At 42.5% G+C, this 26173-nt stretch overlaps 1 protein-coding gene across 7 annotated transcripts in view; it reads right to left on the minus strand.

Annotated features, from left to right (window-relative positions):
- Nucleotides 1–26173, minus strand: part of PTK2 (protein tyrosine kinase 2) — a 358217-nt gene that overhangs the window by 161580 nt on the left and 170464 nt on the right. For all 7 annotated transcript variants that reach the window (XM_053243262.1, XM_053243261.1, XM_053243260.1 and 4 more), the window contains one exon: nt 10788–10875. In XM_053243262.1, the coding sequence (XP_053099237.1) occupies nt 10788–10875 (88 nt within the window). The remainder of the gene's footprint in view (nt 1–10787; nt 10876–26173) is intronic.

Here is a 26173-nt window from a genome sequence, read left to right on the forward strand (position 1 = left end):
TATCATGGAACAATAGCAGCAATTATAATAATAAGCCCAACAACAACCACGTAGAGGTTTTTGAGTATTCCAAGACATTTGTGTCCATTCAGTAACCTTTTCCACATTATTTTTCCCATACTGTAGACGAGGGGCTGAAGACGAAGGAGATATTGGCTTTCTTACAGGCATATATTTGGAAAGCACTCCCTGCTGAAGTAAGAGCCTCCCCATCTCTGACAACTTTTAAATAGTCTTTAAAGATGCATCTATTCACCCAAGCTTTTAATTAAATATTGTTTTAACAGTTTTAACATTTTAAAATGTTGTTTTAAAATTTAAATTGTTGTAGTGTTTTAACTTCTACTATATCATTTATTTTGTTTTAACTAATGTTTTAAGTTTTCTGTTGTCATTTATTTTAACTAATGTTTTAACTTTTTCTGTTTGTTTGTTTGTTTGTTTTGTCATAAAACACCCAGAGATATGATATGTTTGATAAATAAAACAAAACTTCTATACCAGTGATTTAAACTCACCTAATAGGAATTCATTTTCTCAAAACAGTGGAAACTGTAATTTAAGATTAGCCTAGCAATCTCTCACAGAATCCTCAGCAGCCTCACCACGCCTACCAAATTCTCAGGATTGCATATTACCTTAGAGAGAGCCTTCTTCTGCATGATCCCCACCGCACATTAAGGTCATCTGAGGAGGTTCGTCTCCAGCTACCACCAGCTTGTCTGGTGGCAACTCAGAGGCGGGACTTCTCTATAGCTGCTCCGGGGCTATGGAATGCGCTCCCTGTGGAAATCCACAACTTGAATTCTCTATTAGCCTTCAGGAGAGCCCTTAAAACGTATTTGTTTGGCCTGGCTTTCCATGGTTTTAAAATCTGTTTTAATATTCTAACCCGATTTTGGGGCTTTTAATCACTGTAATTGTTTAATTGTTGTTTTAAAATGTTTTTAAATTGTTAATTGTTGTTATATTGTTTTTAATTTGTTTTTAGCTCTTTACTGTTTTAGTGGTTTGTTTTAATTGTAAACCGCCCTGAGTCATTTTGGAAGGGCGGTATATAAATCAAACAAACAAACAAACAAACAAATAAATAAAAATATTGGGAGCCACGCAAGCTAAAGTAGTGAAAAACTGACATGAGTTTGTAGTGCAGATATGCCTAAAATCCACATAGCGAGTTCTTAACTGAGTTGACATTTGCATTGGGAGATTCCCAGCTCATACTACCACTACATAAGTCATCCTGTCTATATAAACTCTACATGTAAACCAGATTAAAAGTTATTCACCTTAAGTGTCACAGTGGGGAAGTGCTTGACTAACAAGCAGAAGGCTGCCGGTTCAAATCCCCGCTGGTACTATACCGGGCAGCAGCGATATAGGAAGATGCTGAAAGGCATCATCTCATACTGCGCAGGAGGAGGCAATGGTAAACCCCTCCTGTATTCTACCAAAGAAAACCACAGAGCTCTGTGGGCACCAGGAGTCAAAATCAACTTGATGGCACACTTTAACTGACAGAACCTCTGAGTACCAGTTGCAGGGGAGTAATGGCAGGAGAGAGGGAACGCCCTCAACTCCTGTCTGTGGCTTCCAGCGGCATCTGGTGGGCCACTGTGCGAAACAGGATGCTGGACTAGACGGGCCTTGGGCCTGATCCAGCAGGACTGTTCTTATGTTCTAACCTGCCAAGGTGCAAAGAGGTTGGAACATCCAACAAAAATTCTTAGTAGACTAACAAATCTTCAAATCCATGGTTTGTTTGTTTTTAAGCAAGTCAAAACTAAATTATTCTCTAATCAATTCAAACTTTCAAAATTCATGTGCCTGAAGTAATTCATTCTAGATCACCTATTTTTAAATGACAAGAGCTATGAGAGACTAATGCCTAATTAGGTCACCTGTATATGCACAGTCAACCCGAAGTCTGCTACATTCCTCATGTGATCACTCATCTCCTCATGAAGCCAAGGTGAGTCAAGAAAAAGAAGTTAGAAGCTGCAACAACTTAAAGGGCATTTAGCAATAAAACACAACCCCCCAACAGCTTCCTCTATTTCTCCTGAAAGTCAGAAGAAAAGGCAAATCACTGATGCAGTAACACACAGATCAGATGGAACTTACAGCAACAAAGCAGGGCTTTGGGGAGAGGAAAGGCAAAGGAAAACATCCTGACTTGCAAGAGTGCAGTTATCTCAGTGAGTGTAGCAGACCCAGACATACTCAGAATTGTTTGCGAGCAGCCATGGAAGTAATTTCATTAAAGAATAAAAACAACAAGGGATTTGCTGCATTATCACGCCACTGGCTTGGCGTGATAACCTCTGTCCATAACAAGCAAATTGATGCTACAGGAAGCAGCTGCATACCCATCCTATCACTGTAATGCTTCAAAAGAAACCATGCAAAATTGCTGGATGAAACCTTCCACCACTTCAGTTAGTATTCATCAGCCTTATTGTAGGAACAGAGAAGTCCTGTATGATAGTCCTAATCCTCTGCACCAACAAGTCACATTACTAGTAAACATTTATTTAGCACTAAGAGCATGCTTGACACTGTGCAGCACACAGAACTGATATAGGCCCTGTTCAATTAACCTGCCAACTAAGTTACAAAAAGGGCTTTATATACTGCATAAACAATGTACCAAGAATAAATTTTAAAATGTTTCTTTCAAAGTAGCACAAATTGTGTAGTCTTTGTGAAGCATGCCCTTTAGTAAATTTCTGAGGTTGGAAATTTCTTTTCCAACAAGGTCTCAGAGTGGTTCATAGTAAAAATTGATTTAAAAGTGCACCACAAATGATAAGAACAGTTTAAAAGCAACAAAATGGATGACTGAATCCTCTACTACAGAAAGCATACTCAATCACTTAAGTAATGCTTTTTGAAATAATAAGATTTTTTCAGTTTTCAACGTTTATATCCTGCCTTTCAGCAACAAAATATCTAAAGCGGCTAACAAGCACAAATACAAACACAAATTAAAAACAAAGGCAGTTAATAACATCAAACTACAATAGATTCATAATTACAGTACGGTATTAAAAAACCCTCAAGAAGTATTTTTAAAAAGCCACCTTTGCCTATTTTGCATAAAATGTATTTAAAGAAAATCTCGTTCAGCCCCTCTACTTTCTTATTCCACCAGGCTCTGTGTCCACTCACTTTTCAAGCATTGCTATACCGCTATAGTGACTAAATACTATTTATTTAGCGTCTAAATACTATACAGTACATTTAGTGCTATAGCTTCCCCTCCGACACGCTTCAAAATTGGCCCCTTGGTATACGGAAGATCTACGGGGGCTGAAGCGGCAAGGTAGTCGACTGGAGCGCAAGTGGAGAAAGACTCGACTTGAGTCTGGCAGATTGCAATATATGGCACATTTAAAGATCTATCTATGCTCAGGCAATACGTGCAGCACAGAAGCGGTTCTTTTCTGCCCGTATTGCCTCTGCGAGTTCACGTCCAGCGGAGTTGTTCAGGGTTGTGAGGGGGGTAGTATCTGCCCCCGCTTCCCTTGAACCAGAATTTGGAATCATCCGTTACCCGCTGTGATGTGTTTAAATTATTTTTTGCAGATAAAATCTCTCGGATTTGAGCCAGCTTAGATGGTGACTCCACAATTAATTTGATGTCTGAACTAGAGGTGTCCACCAACTCCCTACCAGAGAGGGGGCAGGTAGTGGTTGGAGGTGATTATCAATGCCTCATTAAGGGAGGGCAAGATGCCAACGTGCCTCAAACAGGCGATGGTGAGACCATTATTAAAAAAGCTCTCCCTTGATTCCTCCAACCTGAACAACTATAGACCGGTCTCTAACCTGCCCTTTTTGGGCAAGGTGATAGAGCGTGTGGTGGCGTCCCAGCTGCAGAGGGTCTTGGATGATATGGATTATCTGGACCCTTTTCAATCTGGCTTCCGCCCCGGATATGGGACTGAGACTACCTTGGTCGCTCTAGTGGATGACCTATGCCAGGAACAAGACAGGGGGAGTGCGTCCCTGTTGGTTCTGCTGGACCTCTCGGTGGTGTTCGATAACATCGACCATGGTATCCTTCTGGGCCGCCTCTCGAGTATGGGAATGCAGTGGTTCCGGTCCTTTCTTGGATGGAGGGTCCAGAAGGTGGTGCTGGGGGACTACTGCTCGGCTCCATGGCCATTGGCCTGTGGGGTCTCGCAGGGTTTGGTCTGGTCCCCCATGCTGTTTAACATCTACATGAAACCCCTGGGAGAGCTCATCTGGGGTCTTGGACTGAGTTGACAGCAATATGCGGATGACACTCAGCTCTATCTCTCCTTGTCACCTGATCCTAGGGAGGCGGTGGATGTCTAGAATCGGGGGCTGGAGGCCGTGATGGGTTGGATGTGGGCTAATAAACTGAAATTAAATCCATACAAGACGGAGGTAATGTTGGTCAGTAGGAGAACCAATCGGGATGAGGAGATTTTACCGGTTCTGGATGGGGTTGCACTCCCCTTGAAGGAACAAGTACGCAGCTTGGGGGTATTACTGGACCTGGCTCAGTGTCATGCCCTCAAGCTCCGACAGCGAGGAGGAAGGGGAAGCTGTCAACTTTCCTGCCGATTCAGGAGTGTCTGAGGGGCAGGGCCCGGCTGTCAGCATTCATGAAACGGCTGTGGTAGATCCAACTAATGATTTAGAGCAGGCACAGCAACCTGAGTCAGCAGAAGGCGTGAGGGACCAATAGGAAGAACAACTATGCAATGAAATACTGACACCACAACAACGCAGGCACACTAAACGCAGGACGCAATTAGAATCTATTAGAAGAAGCAAACGCCTCTTGCTGAAGGCTGATAAGCCGTGAATTATTGCCAGCTGGGAGCTATCAGCTTCCACTATAAATCCTGTCACAAGCCGTCTACTCCTTGCTGAAAAACAACGTACGTCATTCAGTCGACAGCGTTCAGCCAAGCCGTGAACTTCCTTGGCATTTGGCCAGACCTTGACACTCTGCTTTTGGAAGCTCAGGTGGAGGCGGTAGCCAGGGGTGCCTTTGCACGGCTTCGGCTAGTGCGCCAGCTGCATCCCTTTCTCGAGAAGACAGATCTGGCCAGTTACCCATGCCTTAGTCACGTCAAGGCTGGATTACTGTAATGCGCTCTACGTGGGGATGCCCTTGAAGAACATCTGGAAACTGCAGCTAGTGCAAAATACGGCAGCTAGGGTTTGATCTGGAGCTCCCCAGTGGGAGCACATCACACCCATTTTGAAAGAGCTGCACTGGCTACCACTTTGTTTCTGGGTCCAATTCAAGGTGCTGGTTTTGACCTTTAAAGCCCTAAACGGTTTTGGCCCGGGATACCTGAGGGACCGCCTGCTCCCAAGGGTTGCTGCCCGCTTGACAAGATCATCTGAGGGGGCTCTGCTCCGGGTGCCGACAATGAGGGAGCGGGACAGGGCCTTCTCTGTTGCTGCCCCCAGACTCTGGAATGCTCTCCCGGTGGCTATTCGCTCCTCAGTTTCCATCACAGCTTTTAGAAAAAATGTAAAATCTCGGCTTTTTGCCCAGGCATTTATTTGATTCTCTGCTGCTGCTCTTTATAATCTTTATTGCTTTTATGCTTTTTGTTTTAAATTTTTTAATCAGATTTGTTTAATACTTTTTCCCCACTTAATATTTTAATTGTGTCTTTTTTAGCATCTTGTGTTAAAAAATTTTGCTGTAAACTGGTCTTGGGATTGCTTTAATGAAAGGCGGTATATAAATTTAACAATAAAATAAATAAAATAAATAAAACTCCTCTTATGCGATTCGACTGGAATTGAACTTTCAGTTTGTGACTCCTGAGGATGTGGATAAGCTGCTTGGAGCGGTGAGGCCTATCACTTGTTCTCTTGAACCTTGTCCAACATGGCTTGTTGTATCTAGCAAGGAAGCTGTTGTAGGTGGCCTGGTGAAAATAATAAATGCTTCTCTGAGGGAGGACAGGACGTCACCTTGTCTTAAGTAGGCAATTATTAGACCTCTTTTAAAGAAGCCTGCGTTAGATCCCAGAGTTGAGCAACTACAGGCCTGATTCCAACCTCCCATGGCTGGGCAAGGTAATTGAGAGGGTGGTGGCCTCTCAGCTCCAGGCGGTCTTGGAGGAAACTGATTATCTAGACCCATTTCAAACTGGTTTTCAGGGACTGCCTTGGTTGGCCTGATGGATGATCTCCAATTGGGAATTGACAGACAAAGTGTGACTCTGTTGGACCTTTTGGATCTCTCAGCAGCTTTTAATACTATCGACCATAGTATCCTTCTGGAACATCTAAGAGTGTTGAGGGTGGTTCTGCTCCTACCTCTCAGACTGATTCCAGATGGTGTCGATTGGAGACAGTTGCTCTTCAAGATATGAGCTCAAGTATGGCATCCCTCAAGGCTCTGTACATCTACATGAAACAGCTGGGAGAGATTATCAGGGGATTTGGAGCTGAGTGTTATCAGTATGCTGATGACACCCAGATGTACTTCTCCATGTCAACTTCTTTAGGAGTTGGCAAATCCTCCCAAAATGCCTGCCTGGAAGCAGTAATGGGCTGGATAAGGGAGAATAAACTGAAGCTAAATCCAGATAAGACAGAGGTACTTACTGTGCGCGGTCAGAACTCTAGAAACAATTTTGATCTACTTGTTCTAGATGGGGTCACACTTCCCCAAAAGGAACAGGTTTGCAGTCTAGGAGTACTTCTAGAGCCACACCTCTCCCTGCTTTCTCAGGTTGAAGTGGTGGCCAGAAGTGCTTTCTATCAGCTTCAGCTGATACACCAGCTGCGCCCGTTTCTTGAGATCAATGACCTCAAAACAGTGGTACATTTGTTGGTAACCTCCAGACTTAACTTCTGTAATGCATTCTACGTGGAGCTGCCTTTGAACACAGTCCGGAAACTTCAGTTGGTTCAGCATGCGTCAGCCAGGTACTGGTCTCTGGGTCACATCGGAGAGACCACATTACTCCCTTGCTGATAGAGTTACACTGGCTGTCAATAGGTTTCCAGGCAAAATACAAAGTGCTGTTTCTAACTTATAAGGCCCTAAACGGCTTAGGCCCTGGGTGTTTAAGAGAGTGTCTTCTTCACTATGAGTCCCACTGCCCATTGAGGTCATTTGAGGGCGTCTGTCTCCAGTTACCACCAACTCATCTGGTGGCTACACAGAGACAGGTCTTCTTGGTTGCTGCCCCGAGATTATAGAATGAGCTCTCTACTAAGATACGACCCTCCTCATCTCTGGCTATTTTTAAGAAACATCTGAAAATCCATCTTTTCACCCAAACTTTTTCAGCTTTTTAAAACTTGTGGTTGATTTTAAATTGTTGAATTGTTTTAAATATTTATATGTGTTTAAATTGTTTTATCTAACTGTTAACTGCCCCAGAGACTAAAGTTTGGCTGGTATATAAATTTGATGAAATAAATAAATCAAATAAATAAATAATGTTTCTCAAGATGCTGAATTCTGTCCACAATACCTTTCACTGCACTTGCATACAATTGCAGGATATAAACTATATGCCCTTGTTATAAGGACAGGCCTTTAAAAAATATATATAATTTTAAAGAGTACCAAGGAGAAAAATGACTGAAAGATGGCTAGGTGGTTTGGTAGTCTTTGGGAAGGAATTTAATGGAGGTGAGAATGATAACCTTTAAGACAGGGATATCTCCAAACAGATCCGGCAGTTAATCCCGCCCACATTATGTGACAGGATTTGAGGTCTTGGAGGGGGGGGATTTCCATGTGACAGGTTATAGAACAACAAATCTATAGAAAAGCTGAAGCTGTGAAGTATTTTCTTGTGCAGTAATTGTTTTATTACTTATTTATCATATTTATATCTTGCCTTTCTTCCAATGAGGATTTCAAGGCAGTATGCATAAGATTCCTAGGAGGTCTCCCACCACAGTGTGACGCAAACAATCCCAACAAAATGCCTGTCTGCTCTTACCGCTACATGGGGACCCATGTGCATTCCAAGAGGACAGTCTCATGGATGTTTAAAATGGCCTAACGTAAGTCGTATAATATTAATAGGCAGAGATAAATATTAACTTCACAAATTCCCATTTGTTAGTGCCATAATGAAATGATGTATAGTGGGGAAACTGTCTTGTAAATTATCTAACTGCATTTTCTCTTCATCTGAATGCAATCAAAAGTTTCCATCTCCACACTGAAAGATGGTGAGCCAAAGCCAGAGGGGGCTCATCAGTTAGGGCAAGAGGGGCTATGCCTCCCGCCCGCCCACCAACCAACAAAACACACAAACAAGCAGAGAAACTCAAACTTACCAGTACAGGCAGCCAGCAACTCTTCCAAAGCACAGGGCTTACTCCAGCCCCTCCTCCTTGCCAATTGCTTCCTTCCTTGGTCTAACTGGCTGGAACAGCTTGATTAGCAAGCTGTTTCAGCTAGTCTGATTCCTAGGGGTGCATCAGCCTGTGGCATCAACCACTCCAGGAACTAAAAAATGGGTAAAACATACACTTCCTGGTGGCTTCAGGGGCGTATCCTGGAGTGGTCGATGCCAGGCAGATGCCCCCTAGGAATCAGACTGGCTGGAACAGCTTGACTGGCAGGCTGTTCCAGCCAATAAGAGCAAGGAAGGAAGCCCTATGCTTTCGAGGATTTGCTGACTGCCTGTATTGGTAAGTTCGACTTTCTCTACCAGTCTGTTCTCTGCCTTCTCTCCCCCTCCCTTCTGCCTCTTGGCCCCTGCCTTCTCTCCCCCTCCCCCTTCTGCCCCCTACTTCCTGCTGCCTCCACCCTTTCTGGTTTCTGCTACCTCCCCACTTTCTGATTTCTTCCTTTTGCCCTGCTTTCTGCTGCCCTCTGACTTCTTCTTTTGGTCCCTGCCTCCCTCCCTGCTTTCCTCTAGGTCAGCAGACTTCCCCTCCACCAGCATAGAGGAATGAATGATGGGGAAGAAGCTCCTGCCTTAGTGACTAGGCTCCCCTCCGCACCCCTAGCCCTAGTGCCCATCAGCTGCCACACTTTAAGTAATGGGAAAATATTAATCTCCTTCATTCTACCGTCAGTTATGTTGAACAGACTCTGCTATTCATTACCATAACCACAGTAATCAAGCAACCTTTTTTGTCAACTATTGTTGACGTTATTTCAATATCGCTACCTTGTCAAATTTAAGGCTGATGCTTGTTACATCATAAAAATATTTTAATGGCATTTGTTTTTCTCCTATTGAGCACATTCACATATTCTTTCAACAGCCAAAATTCAGTCTACCAAAGAACTGTTGCTTCTTATGTTGCTCTTTGGTCTCATACTCTCCCTAAGGCCTCTTTGTATATAGGCAAAATCTTGCCACTCCTTTGCTTTCAAAAGAGCCAAGTGTAAAGAACGTTTTGCTGCATAAACGCTCAACCAGTGAGGCAAGAAGGAAAGGAAAAATGCATAGGAGGATTCCTTTAAATCGACGATTCAGTGAGCAAAGTAAAATGTTTGGGCTTCCAGGTTGTACATACAGTAGCAGCTGGAGGCTTTTAAACAGTATTTTTGAAGTCTAAACCTACTCGGTTCTAGTCTATAATTGTATCGCACTTTTGATGGTGAAACCTCTAACACAGATTGACTAAGCTGGTTCAAATATTTCAACTGCTCAAGGAATAATGTTGTCAATGTTTCAGAGCAGTCAGAGGACTGAGACATTAAGAGGCTCCAACAAAACACCATAGTGTTTTATTCTTATTTTTCTTCTGTGTAAACTGTGGTATACAAATTATCTGTCGTCACTGTAGTAGTACTGCTTAAGGTTAAGACAGGCTAGGCAAGAGACAACTAAAATAAGAGGAACAGTGGGTTGAAAAAGCTGGGCCTGAGGAAACCATGGCTAGGAGGAGAGAAAAGGAGGAGCCAAGGAAAAGGCAGGACTTTTTCCTGGAAAAGTCCATGTGGGGTTCTTTTACTGCCTTCTACTGAGTCAGACCATTGGTCTATCTAGTTCAGTATCATCTACGCAGACTGGCAGCAGCTTCTCCAAGGTTGTAGCAGGCATCTCTCTTAGCCCTATCTTGGAGATGCCAGGGAAGGAACTTGGAACCTTCTGCATGCAAGCAGGCAGGTGCTCTTCTACTGAGCTATGGCCCCTTCCCCTAAGGAGAATATCTTATAGCACTTGCATGTAGTCTCCCATTCAAATGCAAATCAGGGGGACCCTGCTTAGCAAAGGGGACAATTAATGCTTGCTACCACACCTCCTGTATTCTACCAAAGACAACCACAGGGCTTTGTGGTCACCAGGAGTCGACAGCGACTCGACAGCACACTTTACCTTTACCACAAGACCAGCTCTCCTCCCAGGGAGGAAGTAGACATGCAAGGGCATGCTGGGCCAAGGAGCCAAGGGAAGCTGCTCCTTTTTAATCAACTTAGACTTTAGCAGCTACTACAGCCACAGCATTTCCTGTGTGCTGGATTCTTTCAGGCAGCATAATTCCAAGTTACTTCTAGCACACTATAATGAAAAAATCTTGGGGAAAGCTATTTCCAAAGCTACCCTACTGCAACATCTACATACACTGGAAAAGAATTAACAGAATTGGCATCTGCAGAATTTGCAAACTGCATCAAAATTGGAAAAGGAAAAAAAAGACACCCAAAGAATCTAAACTTGCTTGACTGCAATGATCACATTGAACTGTGGAAACAGAGACTATATGTATCATTGCCACTTTCCTGACCTCAAATCAAAGTTAACTTTCAGAACTGCAAAAAGAAATTTAAATAAAAAGCTGGTATGCTTATTTACCTGCTGATAGAAAAAATTTAATGTTGGCTTGTCTTCAGTAAACTGGTTCAGAAATCCTTTCGGTAAATATCGTATTCGCAGCTCATATCTGTAAGGAAAATGTGCAGAATTTATTTTCCTGAATTCTATCCATATTTCACTGACACAAAACTAAAAAAAAATCAAAATTTTCTGTATATAGTATCCTAGTCTGTAAAAGACAACTGTTGAAGTAAGGTTTTTAATGGATGTTTACATTTGATGCATGTGTGTTTGCACACATACGTAGACACACACACTTATAATCATTTTTATTTTTGGATTTTCTGCAGCACTTTTTAGCATAACCCCTTAAGCAGCTAACAACAGATAAAATTTTAAAACGCCTCCTCATCACAATATCAAGTACAGCATAAAAAACAGAATAGTAGAGACAAAATGCAACATATAAACCCCGATTATATACAAATTAGTCAATCAATACTGCAGGAAATAGTTTTCACTAATTTGCTGAAAACAAAAAAAAGAGTGGGCTAGATGGGGGGAGGAGTCCCAAATATCAAGTGCCAAAGCTAAGGCAGCCTCACCCCATGTAACCACCAATCGCATACTCAATGCAAATTAAGACCCCCCCACAGTAGATTTCAAAGAGATGCATTAAGTTTCCGTTTGTTAGGCCATATCTAGCCCATCAGGCACTGATTCAGGATTTCCACTGCCTTTCTCAAATCTGACAGTGGGAAAGAGAGCAAGAGCGAAAGAGAGCTGGGTATCATTGCATAATGGTGATATCACACCCCAAATATCCAGATGATTTCCCAGCAGTTCAGTGTATATCTTAAAAAACCAGGGCAACAATTGCAACCTTAAGGAATTATGCCAAAGAACAAGGAGATAAGATTGAACCCTCAGCATCGTATTCTGGAGCCTTCCCTCCTGTAGGACCAGAAGTAGCACAAAGCCATGCCCCCAGTCCCAACCAGACAATCCAGAAAGATACCATGGCCAATCAAAGGTACAGAAAGATAAAGCAGAACCAACAGTAATATATTCTATCAGGGAATCCTAGTCCCCAAACCAGGCCAAAAGCTTGAATGAAATGGATCAAGACGTCAACCCAAACTGACTAACATAGCATGCCATAGACAGCTACCAAAACCACCTAATTACAGTATTTCAAAATACTATCACTAGGTTACAAAGAACTACATGTGCACTTGGAGCTCTTCCAGCCTCTCCTCTCTGGCAGTATTCCCTCCATAAAGCTAGCCCCGGATGTTCAAATACCCTCCAGTTAGAGTTGTGGGGTAGAAAGATCTTCCATACAGGAGAACCTCGCTATTCGCAGAACTGCTGTTCATGTATACGCGGGGTGTCTCATTGACACCCTGTTTTCATATCCGCAGATACAAAGGGGTTAAAACCTACCTCTCCGTGGTTTGTAGAGGGCCAGAAGTGGCTGCGGAGATTACTTCCAGCCACCATTTTGTTTCACAGGGTCTAGCAGGCGGCAGGAGAAGCCATTTTGTGGCTCATTTTAATGGACTTTCACCCATGATTTTTTGCAGTTTTAGGGGGCATTTCACTATTTGGAGGGCATTCCTGGGCACATTGGGGACCCACAGAGCACACCACATTGAGTTTCAGGTTGTTTGGTTGCCATTTCAGGTCATTTTGAGGACGTTTTGCCACTTAAAAAATTTCCCCTCCACCTTAGAACCTAATCCTTCTTTCCCCATAGCCCTAATGCTGCGTTACTTGCTGTTCCATTTCTCGCATTAGGCGAGGAATGGAACCCCCATGAAGAACGAGGCTCTCCTGTACTCCCCCCCCCGAATGGAAATTTCCCCATTTCTAAAATTTCACTGGCTGACAACCTGATTAGCATTGTGCATGTGCAGTAGTACGGGCTTTGGACTTCCATTGTGCTTTTGGAATGGGAGGAGTAATCTCCTCTTCCCTCTCAAGTCATCTGTACATCCACAAAATATGTTCCTGAGGGTCACACAACCCTCAGGGGCATATCTGGAGACAAACAGTAGGTTTTAGAGGGGAGGGAAGTTTGACAAAAAAATTCCCTTTCCCACACTCAAGCAACGATGCAGCAGATGCTCCACATTCTTTCATAAAATTCCTTAATAACAATGAATGGATAGGTCTAGCAATCTATTTAGGGCATTGCGGAAATCTGCACAGTATTTTTTTGCCCCGAATAAGGGGGAAATCTGCATGATGATTTTTTCTAGAAAATTTTCCAGTTCTAATTTTTTCTGGAAAACCCCCATCTCCTATTCTCCTGCCACCCACCCACCCACCCACCCACCCACACACACACACAAACACACGAACCTCCAGCATATACTAGATATTGGTAACGACAATTTCTTACTAAACAAGTACTTAACATTTAAAATGCTAAATGCTGGATTTAATAAAATGGTCTGGGCCTTGCTTTGAGGGGCAGGCAATTCAATCCCAACCACATGTTTAGTAACGAATACACTGATTAAGTTCTTTGGACAATCCTGTCTTTATTTGCATGAAATACCCCAAATGTTCCCTTTCACTCTCTGTATAAATAAGTAAAAGCAAACATTATTTTAAAAAAGTAATCTGACTTGGAATACAGAGTGTCAGTGTGTTGTGATATAACAGCTGGGCCTGAATCTGGGGAAACCAGCTTCAAATCTTTGCTTAGCTACAAAGCATAGTAAGCAGCCCTGAACACTATTTTTCATTACTTCACCTTTCCCACTTCACACAGTGACTGTGGTGCCAACACACCACTCTGAGCTCCTTAGAGGAAAAATGAGATACCCCCCCCCAAAAAAAGCATCAGCCAACACTACTGCATTGACTATTGGCTACTGCAACACTATTGACTAAATCTAATTAATACATAACTTAAGGTATTATTTTATTAAAAGCCTTTTACACAACTCCCAGCCAACAAGGCTCCCACATCAACTTACATAAAGTCAATAAAAATAGCAAGTTATTCAAACAGCAAAAGCAAAGAGGGTCTTTTTTGCCTTGATGGCTTCTCCTCTTACTGTTCATGGTGATCTCACCGATATTTAATTTACTAGACTTTGCTCTCAAATATTCCTTGGCACTGTGATATCTTCAAACTTACAAAGTTCATCTCTCTCAGCTGTCCAGACTTGATCTACATGTTTCATGTGCCATATTAAGGTTTGTTTAAGTCTTGTTTTCTTTGTCAAATTTTTGTATATGCTTTAAAAATTCATTTATTTATTAAGGTTATATTTGCTTTCAATTTCAGTTATACCGCTATTTATTAATTTATCTATCTATCTGACTAACATATTTCTATACCACCAAAACTATTCCCAAAACTTGCATCTCTGAGCGGTTTACAATTAAAACCATGTAAACATTAAATCAATTTAAAAATTAAGATAATTTAAACACTAAAATCATTAACATTAAAATCATTTAAAACCCAACATTAAAAATATTAAAACTATAAAACTAATTAAAAGCCTGGATGAATAAATGTGTCTTCAGTGCCTTTTTAAAAGCTGCCAGAGATGGGGAGGTTCTTATTTCAACAGGGAGTGCATTCCATATCCAATTGCTTGTGTATTGTGTCTGGTGCTTCAAGAAACTACTATCCCTTTGTTTCAGTTAAATCCATGTATTTGCAATTATTGTGTGCATTCCTTTCTAATAGTCAGAGCTTTATAGCCCCTGGCTTCTTCTCCTGCTCACAGGCCATTTGGTGATTCTATTGTCATGCAATTATAATGTTAATACCATTAAGAGCCCTCAGCTATTTCTCTCCACTGTCAATCAAACTACTTAAAATAAAATCTCATCCTTTCTTGACAGAAGGTTCCAAAAGGTAGTGCAGGGGGACTTCTGCTTGACTCTGTGGTCTGGACAACCTATGGGGTCCTGCAAGATAAAGCACTGTCCCCATGCTGTTCACTGGGAGAGGTCATCAGGAAATTTGGACTGAAATGTCATCAGTATGCAGATGACACTCAGCCTCACCTCTCTTTGTCATCGGATCCCAGGGAGGCAGGGGATTTACCAAACTGGGGGTACTGGAGATGGTGATGGACTGGATTTGGGCTAGCAAACAGAGGTTAAATCCAGACGGGACAGAGGTGTGATTGGTCAACAGGAAAGTCAATTGGAATGGGGGGATTTGACTGACTCCGAATGGGATTGTACTCCCCTTGAAAGAGCAAGTGTGCAGCTTGGGGGTATTGCTTTTGGTTGCTTAGGTGGAGACAGTATCCAGGAGTGACTTTATTTATTTATTAATTACATTTTTATGGAGGCCCAAAAAGGCCGAAAATACTGCATTTACCCGGCCAAGGTGGTGATTTGTGAGGCCGGCGGGAGGAGAGGGAACCTTTGCGGACACACACACACATGCAGCCTACAAGAAACCTCCCGAAGGGGCTACAAGTATTTTAAATCTTTTTTTTAAAAAAATAAAAATAAATTTGCAGACCTGTCCAGAGGGTTTGGTTCCAGTCCGGATGGAACGGGGTGAGGGGGTCGGTTCGATCCCAAACCCCCGAACCGCCAGACCTGTCCACACATCCCTATCAATTTCCAGATCCTTCTAGAGCTTTACCTTATAAGGAAAAAAGAGTGGGGAAACGTTTCCCTCTAGCTGTTAGTTCACCTCATTCCTTCAGTCTTAGTGACCACCGCCTACCTGAACCATTGATAGCCTAATCAACATGCTGCAGCAGGGAGGTAGGGTGGGTCATGGGAATGCACTGAAGACCTCTCGAAGAACTATAGTTATAGGTAAGAAACCTGCCTTTCTTCTTCATAATCTCTGTAAATTGGGATAATGGCGAGCAATCTTAACTTGGTGGAGGGTGCAGCCGCACAGAAAGACTTAGTGGAGAGCAGAATGTAGGACAGAGTTACCAAATGATGCTTGAGATCTGGAATGTACATCTAGTGCATAATGTCAGACTAAAGTGGTTGGACGTGACCATGTTGCAGCCCTACATACGTCAGTGAATGAGACACCCTTGTTGAAGGCTACCAATATCACCACCGACCGTGTAGAATGTGTTCGAATAGTAGCAGGCAAGGGCTCAGAAGCCACTTGATAAGCCAGAGAGATGGCCTCCTTGACGCGCAAAGCAATTCTTTGGGATAAAACAGCTATGCCTGTTTCAAATCTCTTGTATTCAAGCTAACCTGGATTCCATTGTTTGCGCAGAGTCTTTAGCGGGGGTATCCAGCAACTCTTCTTGTGTGGTTAAATTGGATCAGTTTCAGTTTGTGATTCCTGAGGATGGAACTGTGTGTCCTATGACCTGTTCTCTTGACCTTTGTCCAACACGGCTTATATTATAAAGCAGGGAGACTGTTGGAGAGGGCCTCGTTGTGATCATAAATGCTTCTCTGAGGGAAGGTAGGATGCCTCCTTGTTTAAAGGTGACAATTATTATGCCTCTTTTAAAGAAGACTACGATGGACCCCTCAGAGTCAGGCAATTATAGGCCTGTCTCCAATCTCCCATGTTGGCCAAAGTGATCGAGAAAGTGGTGGTCTCTCAACTCCAGGCAGTCTTGGATTAAACAGATTATCTAGACCCAGTTCAAACTGGATTTTGAGCAGATTATGGGGTGGGGACTGCCTTGGTTGGCCTGACAGATGATCTCCAAAGGGGAATTGACAGAGGGAGTGTGACACTGTTGGTCCTTTTGATCTCTCGGCAGCTTTCAATACCATCAACTGTGGTATCCTTCTGGATCGCCTGCGGGGACTGGGTGTAGGGGGCACTGCTTTCCAGTGGTGCCGCTCATATCTCTCGGGCAGATTTCAGAAGCAAGAGCTCTTGTATAGTGTCCCTCAGGGTTCCATTTTGTCTCCAATGCTTTTTTAACATCTACATGAAACTGCTGGGAAAGATCATCAGGGGATTTGGTGCAGAGTGTTATCAGTATGCTGCCGACACCCAAATCGATTTATTCATGTCAGCTTCATCAGGCAATGGCATAACTTCCCTAATGCCTGCCTCGAGGAAGTAATGGGCTGGATAACAAACTGAGACTGAAGTGCTCAATGTAGGAAGTTGCAGTTCAGGAAACGGGATAGATCTGCCGGTTCTGGATGGGGTTACACTCCCCCAGAAAGAACATGTTCGCAGTTTGGGAGTGCTTCTGTACCCAGCCCTCTCTCTGATACCTCAGGTGGAGGTGGTGGCCAGGAGTGCTTCCTATCAGCTTTGGCTGGTTTGACAACTACACCCTTTCTTGGAAGTGAATGACTTTAAGACAGTAGTGCACATGCTGGTAACTTCCAGACTTGACAATGCACTCTACATCTGGCTACCTTTGTACATAGTCTGGAAACTGCAATTTGTGCAAAATGCTGCTTCCAGATTGGCCTCCGGGACATCCCGAAGAGACTGATTTTATGAGATTATATTATTGTTGTTGTTGTTATTGTTATTTTCTTATTTGTTTTATATTGTTGTATTTCTGGTCTACAACTGAAATAAAGTTTTACTTACCATATTACTCTGGTTTTAAAAGAACTACACTGGCTACCAATAGGTTTCCGGGCAAAATACAAAGTGCTGGTTACTACCTATAATACCTTGGGTCCAGGGTATTTAAGAGAATGTCTTCTTCATTATTAACTCTGCTGCCTATTAAGAACTTCAGGGGAGGTTCATCTGAGGGTGCCGCTGAGGCTTCATCTGGTGAAACTCAGAGACGACCTTTCTCTGAAGTTGGCCCAGAACTGTGGAATGCACTTCCTGCTGCGATTTGAGCTGTTCCATCCCTGTTGACCTTTAGGAAATAACTAAAGGCACATCTCCTCAGCCAAGCTTTTTAGATGTTTAGCAAATTTTATGGATAGTTATTCTAATTTCAATTTTATATATTTTAATTGTTTTAAAATTTATTGGTTTGTTTTATTGTTGTAAACTGCCTAGAGGCTTCTGTAGTGGGCGGTATACAAATATGTTAAATAAAATAAATAAAATAAACTCTGGGAGGGTTCAGCGTACAAAACCAACAGTGACTTCAACTTACGAAATATCTGTGCCCTGTCTACGTAGGTGGTCAGTGATCTCCTAACATCTAGGGAATGATCACACAGTTCTTTGTGCTAGGCAAGGGGAAGAAAGGGGAAGAAATGTCCTGTGTTAGGTGAAATTTGGACACTACCTTAGGCAAAAAGGAGATATCAAGCCATTGGACTGTCTTTACAAAAATTAGGTGTGGTGCATCCGAACACAGCATCCTGAGTTCACTTATTCTCCTGGCCAAAGTGATTACAACAAGGGAAATGGTTTTCAAAGCCAACAATTTAAAATCACAAGTAGCCAGGGGTTCAAAATGAAATTTCATCAGCTGTCTAAGAACCAACAGTAAATTCCAGTGGGGGGGACACTCAGGAGCAGGCGGTAACATATGAAGCATGTGGAGATGTGGAAATAAGCATCCTTTAAATCTATGGATTTATGCAAACCATCCCTGGAAACAGAATGCAAGAAATAGCAGGGATAATAACTATACTCCTGTAGCGGACAAAACGGTTTACACTCCTCGGGATGAGGATGGGTCTTAGTCCTCCATCCTGTGGATTTGCTGTGGCGTACTCTCTGAATGGCTAGTCTCTGAAGGAGGGACTTGACCTTTCATGATATGTTGTGATAGGGATGTGGTGTGGATCCCCAAGTAGAGTGGCCATCCCCAAGTAGAGGGGCGGATTCAGCAACCACCGGGTTTGGCATGGGATGTTTAGATAGAAAGGCCGTGCCCTTTTGCTGGATTCTGTACATATTCTCCAGCTTTTTGGAGGTTGCAGAAACTGAAGCTGGTTTTTCCCATGCCACCCTGACAACTTGGGCAAGAGTGGGTATCAGAAGAAGTGCCACTGGAATGTGGGACTCTATTTTGCTGCCTTGGCTGGGGTTCCCTGTTGGTGCCAAAGGAAGCTCCACCCTCTTCTTGGCTTTTGTGAGATCTTTCCTCAACGTCGATGGCTCTGCCCCCTGGTCGGAAGCCATTAGCGCAGCCGTGGGGAGCTGAGTTGGAGCTAACAGAGTTGGGACCAAGGACAACTGTAGCGGTCAGCAAAAGACTGAGGGAGTAAGGTGAGCTATCAGCTAGAGGGAGCCATCCTGCCTCCCTTTTCCTTACATGGTAAAGCTCTAGAAGGATCCAGAGATTGACTCTGTGCAGGTACAAACCCAAGTGAGATGCACAAAGACCATGAAGAAGAACTGGCCACAGTTACGCATGCCTTAGTCAGATCACAGCTGGATAATTGCAGTGTGCTTTATGTGGGGCTGCCTTTGACAAATATTCAGAAGCTTCAGTTGATGCAGAATGCAGTGGCTAAGATTCTATCTGGAACCATTCTTTGGAGCATATCACACTATTTTGAAAAAGCTGTACTGACTGCCAGTTTGTTGATCCGATTCAAGGTGCTGGTTATCACCTTTAAAACCCTTAATGGTTTGAGTCCTGGATATCTGAAGAACTGCCTGCTCCCAAGGGTTTCTGCCCGTCCAACAATTTATTGGCAGGAAGGGGTTGGGGCTTTGTTCTGAATGCCAACATCGAGGGAAGTTCGATTGTTGTGCACACATGACAGGGTCTTCTCTGTTGCTGCCCCCAGGCTCTGGAATGCTCTCCAGGGGGGCAGTGTCTGTTGGCTGATGTCTGTGATGGCTTTTTTAAAAATGGGGAAAAGATTGTTTAGACTTTTACCTCTTGGGGTTTGCCAATTTCTCTGCGCCCCTGTTGCTCCGTCTTTGTCTTTTTATGGTTGCTTTTTTGTTTTTTTATTGTTTTTAATATTTTAATGTAATTTTTATGGAATTGTGTTGTATTTTAACTTTTCTAAACCACCTTGGGATGAGTTTTATTTACAGGCAGTGTAAAAATGGCATGCATGCATAAATAAACAAACTGTATTAATGTAATACATTAACTAGAAGGTTAACAACTCCCCTCTTCTTTCTCCGTGAAACCTTCTGCAGCTGTGGCTTCTAAGCGTGAATTCATCCATATCTTCTTTAGTTGCTTCTCCTATTGGAGGTTAGCTATCATTAAGGCTACTTGATCTTTTGACAATACATCTCTAAATAGCGATGCAGTGCTTCTGCCACATCACGCTCTAAGGTTTTTCGACCATAATGTTTTCCTTCTTCCTGCCCTCCTCCTGCCCTCGATCTTCCCTTGCAATATTAATTGCAGAAGACGATACCTCTGATGTCTCATCATAAGCCCCAAATATTCCAGTTTTCTTTCTTTTATTGTTCTTAAAATTTCCATGTTTTTATTCATTCTTCACAGAACTTCTAAATTCGTGGCTCTATCTACCCAAGATATTTTCAACATTCTTCTATTCATCCATGTTTCAAAAGCCTCAAGCCTCTTACACATATATTTGGTGAACGTCAAACTTTTTCTTCCATAAAGCAAGGTTGGGAAAACCTAACACTTAGTCATTCTGATCCTTACATTCAAATTAAATCCACGGTTACATAATTTTTTTTTATTTTCGTAAAAGCACCCCTTGCTTGCTCTATTCTTGATTTTATTTCTTGTGTATTATCCAATTTATTATTATTTAACCTGTAACCTAAATAGTTATATGATGTTACTATATCTATTCATCCATATCGTTTCAGCAATAGCCAACCTAGGCTGACCTTCACGCTCAACCTTGTTGCCATCCTGAGTAACAAATATGTGAATAATTCTCCCCTTTCTCTCCACACTATTCATTCTTTTATAATGTATGTCCCCCTTCAGAATTGCTCCTCCTCCATAAAGGCACACAGACACACTACCAATTTCTTTTGCACATTTCACTTTCTAAAATGATTGTTAGCCACTCTGTCAGATGTGCACACAGTGAATGCTGGAAAGACTATTGGTTAGCCTGCAGTGAGGACAAAACACATGGTTGTGTATTGTTAAGGTAACTACAGCAGCACCTCTGCTTATACAGAAAATATCTTTTCCCTTGGTTTCCCTATCATCTCTCTTTAAAAACTTTTAAGAAACAGTTTTTAAAAATTGCTCTAATCCTCCCTCTCTGTCCCACCTCACATAAAGGGGCTGGTACCACAGGATACTTTGGCATTATTTCTAAGGAGCAGAGCATATGAGGATTCACATAGACATTCAATTCTAACAGAAAACAATGAAGGTAATCCAAGAGGTGTAAGAAGGTAACTCTGTGGAAAAATCTAAAACAATTCTTAATATCACATGCTAACAGCATAGGATAATTAGTAGTTTTGCTGAGAGGGTTCTAGACAGTACAACTTGACAAAACCAGCTGATGATGTCCCACTGATGGTTATATGCAATGCTATATAGCAGTGGGGAGCAGTCTTTGCCACACCTTCTAGAAGAGAAGTAGTGAGCTTATTCCAGCTCTTATGTACTCTAAAGGAAAAGCCGGTGAGGATGTTTTAGCCTGATAAATAGGTCCCCCTCAGAAATGATCAAACTGGCCACTCATTTATGTCTATGGGTCACACAGAGCAGTATGAAATGCCACTTGCCCAGAAATCAGTTACTTAACCCAGTAAATGGTTAACTGCAAGATGACGCTCACAGTCCCTTTGAGGTAATTAAAATTACTATTCCTATCACTCAAAATTTCTTATTACCATTTTGAGACAAAACAATATCATTGGCATTATGTAACTCACCATCATAAGTGAACTAGTTTGTGTCCTGTCCAGAACATTATGGCCAACATCCAAACAAGCATCTCAGTTTTAAAATGCCACTTGTCTCTTTAGCAAAGCCAGCAGCTGCTGTGAAAATTTAGAAAGGTCTCTGAATGAATGCAAGATTCTGCCCAATACATGAATCTCTCTCCTGGCCCATGGCCCATATCTAACATGTGTTAGAAGTGCTGCCCTTCTTTCAAACTATTACATGTTCCCCTACAAAAGCATCAATTTGATCCAAATGTGAGTTAATTGCTATACATCCATCCTGTTTCATTCTCTGTAGAAACGTCATCAGCTATTTTCTCATATGTATATTTTTATAGGCACTCATTCTGAGGATACCGAAGTGCTAACAAGTCATTCAATCTGCATCACAAGCAAAAAGATCACTATAAATCTCTTCCCATCTCATCTCACAAGGAGATCATTTTCTTCCAATTCCAAATGTGTCTGTTACTGTGACTATTATGCCACCCTCTCCATGGCTGTGTGGAAATGACTAATTTCAAGCCACAGCCTATGAAAGCAATGTTATCACCATATTAAGGCAATTCATTATACCTGTAGATAATCATCAGCTTAAACAAGTTTTTCAATCCTAAGCTTCTGGTCAAATTGCCAAGCTTTTAAAATCTTGATCTCTTGCAGGTTTGCAACTTCTTTTGCTGCTGCTTTTTAAGTAAAGGTAAAGTAAAGTGTGCCTTCGAGTCAGTGTTGACTCCTGGCGACCACAGAGCCCTGTGGTTGTCTTTGGTAGAACACAGGAGGGCCATTGCCATCTCCAGTGCAGTATGAGTACCACCTGCTATTTCTAGAAAGCATTTTGCAGACAACAGATTCTTCAGTGCTAATACAAAACTATTTTGACCGTACAACTGAAGAATGTAAAATTCTAACTTCTTTAACTTAATAAATAATGCAAAGTCCATCCCAAATTCAATATTTTACAACTGGAGATAATTTATAGTGAAACATCAAGTGTCAGACTCTATACCTGTCAAAAAGAAACAATTAGTTAGATTTGATTAAAGTACTGTACAAAAGCAGGCAGTGCCAGTACATCAGATTCTTCAATATACTAAACGAGTATAAGTTCTATCAAGTTTTGCTAAATATGCAATCACCATGGTCATGCAGTAATTATTTAATTGACATAATCTCCTATGCTCACTGGCAGCATGCTCTTCAACCAATGCTACTAAAAGCAAAAGTTGCACCTAAAAAAAAGAAATATTACATGCTGCTATCTAGCACCTAAGAATGTAAACAGCTATTTGCATTACACCTTCATTACAATGGAAGTGCTGTGCTGATTTTAAAAACAACAACTCCCAGTCTGATTCTTCGCAGAGATTGCTTACCCCCTCAATCAATGTCCACAACAGTCCACTGAAGCAACACACACACACACACACACACACCAGCCTCCCTGTAGAGAACAGACTCCTGTAGGACGCCAAGTCCAGTTCTCTGATGTTTTGAGCCTTGATGTGTTAAGAGCACTCCAAAGACACGACAGATTCCTGGCAAACAGCTACTTTTGGTTCTTATTCTCACTACGAAGCTGTGCCTTGCTTAATGTCATTCATGTCAATTGCCTGTTGGCAGTTCTGTCAAGCTGAGTTGAATGGGTTTTTACAGCAGAATGCAACAGGAAGGGAAAATGAATTCATGTTGACAGGATGCCTGACCTTCTAAACCAGCAGTTTTCAAGCTTACCATCTTCCAAGAACCTTTCCACATTGATTTATCTGCCAAAGAAACACTTGCAATTTGTCAAGGATACTGTACAACATGGTGCATTCCACTCCGGTTCATGCATGGTGCCCACCAGGTCTGGTAGCCTGTAGTGACCAGTCTCTTTGGAACACTCTTTCCTCCTCCACCCCCTGATTCGTTCAGCCCCTTCTCTAGCTGCTTTTAAGGCCCTTCTTAAGACCTACCCGTTTTGCCAGGCATTTGCCCTTTAATTATTATTTTTTAATTGTTATTGGTATTGTTGTTGTCTACCACCTAGAGCCTTTGGAGGAAGTGGTATATAATAAAATTTTAATAAATAATAAAATAAAATCTGCCGCTACTGAACTTCTGATTGAAAAACTTCAGCAGCAGTGATCTCTCTAATTTGTTTCATGTCTGTGTGGAATGAGTTTTGTTCTGGGCAGCAGTATCAAGGCAGCATGTGCACACGTGCATTCAGAATTGGCCTTCTTTTCGAGCTGAGCGGGATCTAAAACTAACTGAGCAGACATTTTAAAAAAATTGTGAACGCACACACATGCACATGCCTTAGAGGGAACAATGCTCAGCAGACCTCCGAGGAACCTCGGAATTCCTTGGAACACAGCTTGCATCTTCCTCTTCTAGACCATCATTCCTGAAATATGTTGACAAAAGCTGGTACATTCCAGGGAATCAGAAGACCAGATTGTGTGTTTTCAGGAAGAATTAACCATTGCCAGCCAGCTTTTTATTAGGGTTTATGACTAGCAAACAAAGATATGCAATGAGGAGAAATATGCAACAGTCAGAAATATATAATAAACTGCCACCAAGATGAATAAAATATTAAATAAAATAATTATTTATAAAGTCGCACATCACCTCTGGGACAAGATGTATGGAAATCTAATCCAAGAACAACCAATATGTATTTCACCACAAGAGAGATGTTTTTTAAGAAAAGAAAAAATCTGAAACAGGTATCTGCTTTTCCATCCCAATTATGAGATGTTAAAGCAAGAAACAATTAAACTAAGAACACCACAAAGAAAGCAAGCAAGATCCACAGCTGAAACAATAATAAAAATATAGCTCAGCAACAAGGCAGACTTAGCTTTCAAATAGAGTAAAGACATGTTTTCAGCAGGAAAAAGAATACTACAGTGGATGGAGCTTGCCTGGTCGCACAGGGCAGGGAGTTCTGTAAACGAGATGCCACTACGGAAGAGGCTCTTCCACGTGTAGCCAAACACCACATTTTCAGGGGTGGCAGGATGTGCAGAAGAGATTCACCAGAAGACCTCAGAGGTCAGGCAGAAATATAAGAGGGCAGTAGTCTTTCAGATATCCTGAAACTAAGCAATTTAACAGCTTTAAAGGTAACAACCAGCAGGCTGAACTGCATCCAGAAACTTATTGACAGGCAGCATCGCTGACACAATACCACGATAACATGATCCCAATTTCTGGTGCTGTCTGCATTCCGGCAGCAGCGTTCTATACTTTTTCAGTCTCTGGACCATTTTTAAGGATAGTCCCACACAGAGCACACTGCAACAATCTAGTCTAGGTATAACAAATGCATAAGTGGTCATGGCCAGGTCTGATCTTTCTAGGAATTGTAACAGGAGGCATATTAGTTGAAGCTGAGCAAAGGCCCCCTTTAGGGATATGCACGGAACCGGGAGGGGGTGGCTCGAGGAGGTGGGGATGCCACTTTAAAGGCAGGGGAGGGTGCACTTACCCCCCCCCGTTGTTCCCCCACCAGTGCTCATTTTCCATAAAAGCCTTTGGGGCGGCTGTGTACCTCCCTGCTGCCCCTTCCCCCTTTTCGGCTGAAAGTGGTCAGAGGTACCAGGTGTGTGTGCGCACGCACACCCAGTACTTCCAGCCACTTCCATCCGAAGAGGGAAGGGGAGGCAAGGAGGTACACTGCCACCCCGAAGGCTTTTATGGAAAATGAGCGCCCGCAGAGAAAAAGCAGGAGGAGGGGTAAGTGCATCCTCCCCCGCCCTTAAAATGGCACCCCCTGTGTTCCAACTTTGACCCCCCCCCCCAAGTTTTTGAACCTGTTCCAAGGCCCGTAAAAGGGCCTCCAAACAGGTTTGTTTACATCCCTAGCCCCCTTGGCCACAGTCACCATCTTAGCATTCAGGAGCACTGCCATCCTTAGGGGGTTGCAATTGGGGCAAGCGTCCAATTATGGGCAAGACCCATACTCCCTCCCTGGCCCCATGCCAACAAAGAGATTCCTGTTTAGAATCTCCCTATTCCTGCCACCACCAGCACAGAGCACAGCTGCCTCTCACTTTTTACCAAGCACAAGCTGCTGCCTGCCTTCTCTTCCAGACCTGAGTGAAATGAAAATTTCTCTCACCTCTCCCACTTCTATTTTTCTTTTTTAATGGTGGTTTATTGATGTTTTATGGTTTTTACTGTTTAAATGATTTTAAGGTTTTAAATGTGATTTTTATGGAGATTCATTGTATTTTAACTTTCATAAGCGGCCTTGGGATGACTTATGAAAGGTAGTATAAAAACTGAACAAATAAATATAAAATTCTTCAGATCCAGCGCTGCTCCTAGAGCTTAGGTTACTGTATTAATCCTAGTGTAGAAAGCTTTGTCCCAACAGGTGAAACTTCTTCATAATAACCTTCTTAGTGAGTTAATGAGATAAGAGACACACAAGCCCGATCTGTGGCAGAGGAGGGATGGCAACAATGGCAGTGGCAGTAGTGGTGGTGGGCAGGTGGGTGGACGGCAGCAAGCAAGTGCTGCTGCTGCAACCCCATTCCCCTCCCCAAAAAAGTTTCCTTTGCACACTTGTTCCTTGATGGTTTGGAAGAGGGTGGAGTGCATGGTAAAGAGGTTAGCATATGTGTGTGCTTGTTTTTTAAAGATTGTGAGCCCTTTGGGGACAGGGAGCCATTTTATTTATTTCTATGGAAACTGCTTTGGG

This window comes from Hemicordylus capensis, chromosome 4 (assembly GCF_027244095.1).
Source record: "Hemicordylus capensis ecotype Gifberg chromosome 4, rHemCap1.1.pri, whole genome shotgun sequence".
In the NCBI taxonomy this organism is placed as follows: Eukaryota; Metazoa; Chordata; class Lepidosauria; order Squamata; family Cordylidae; genus Hemicordylus; species Hemicordylus capensis.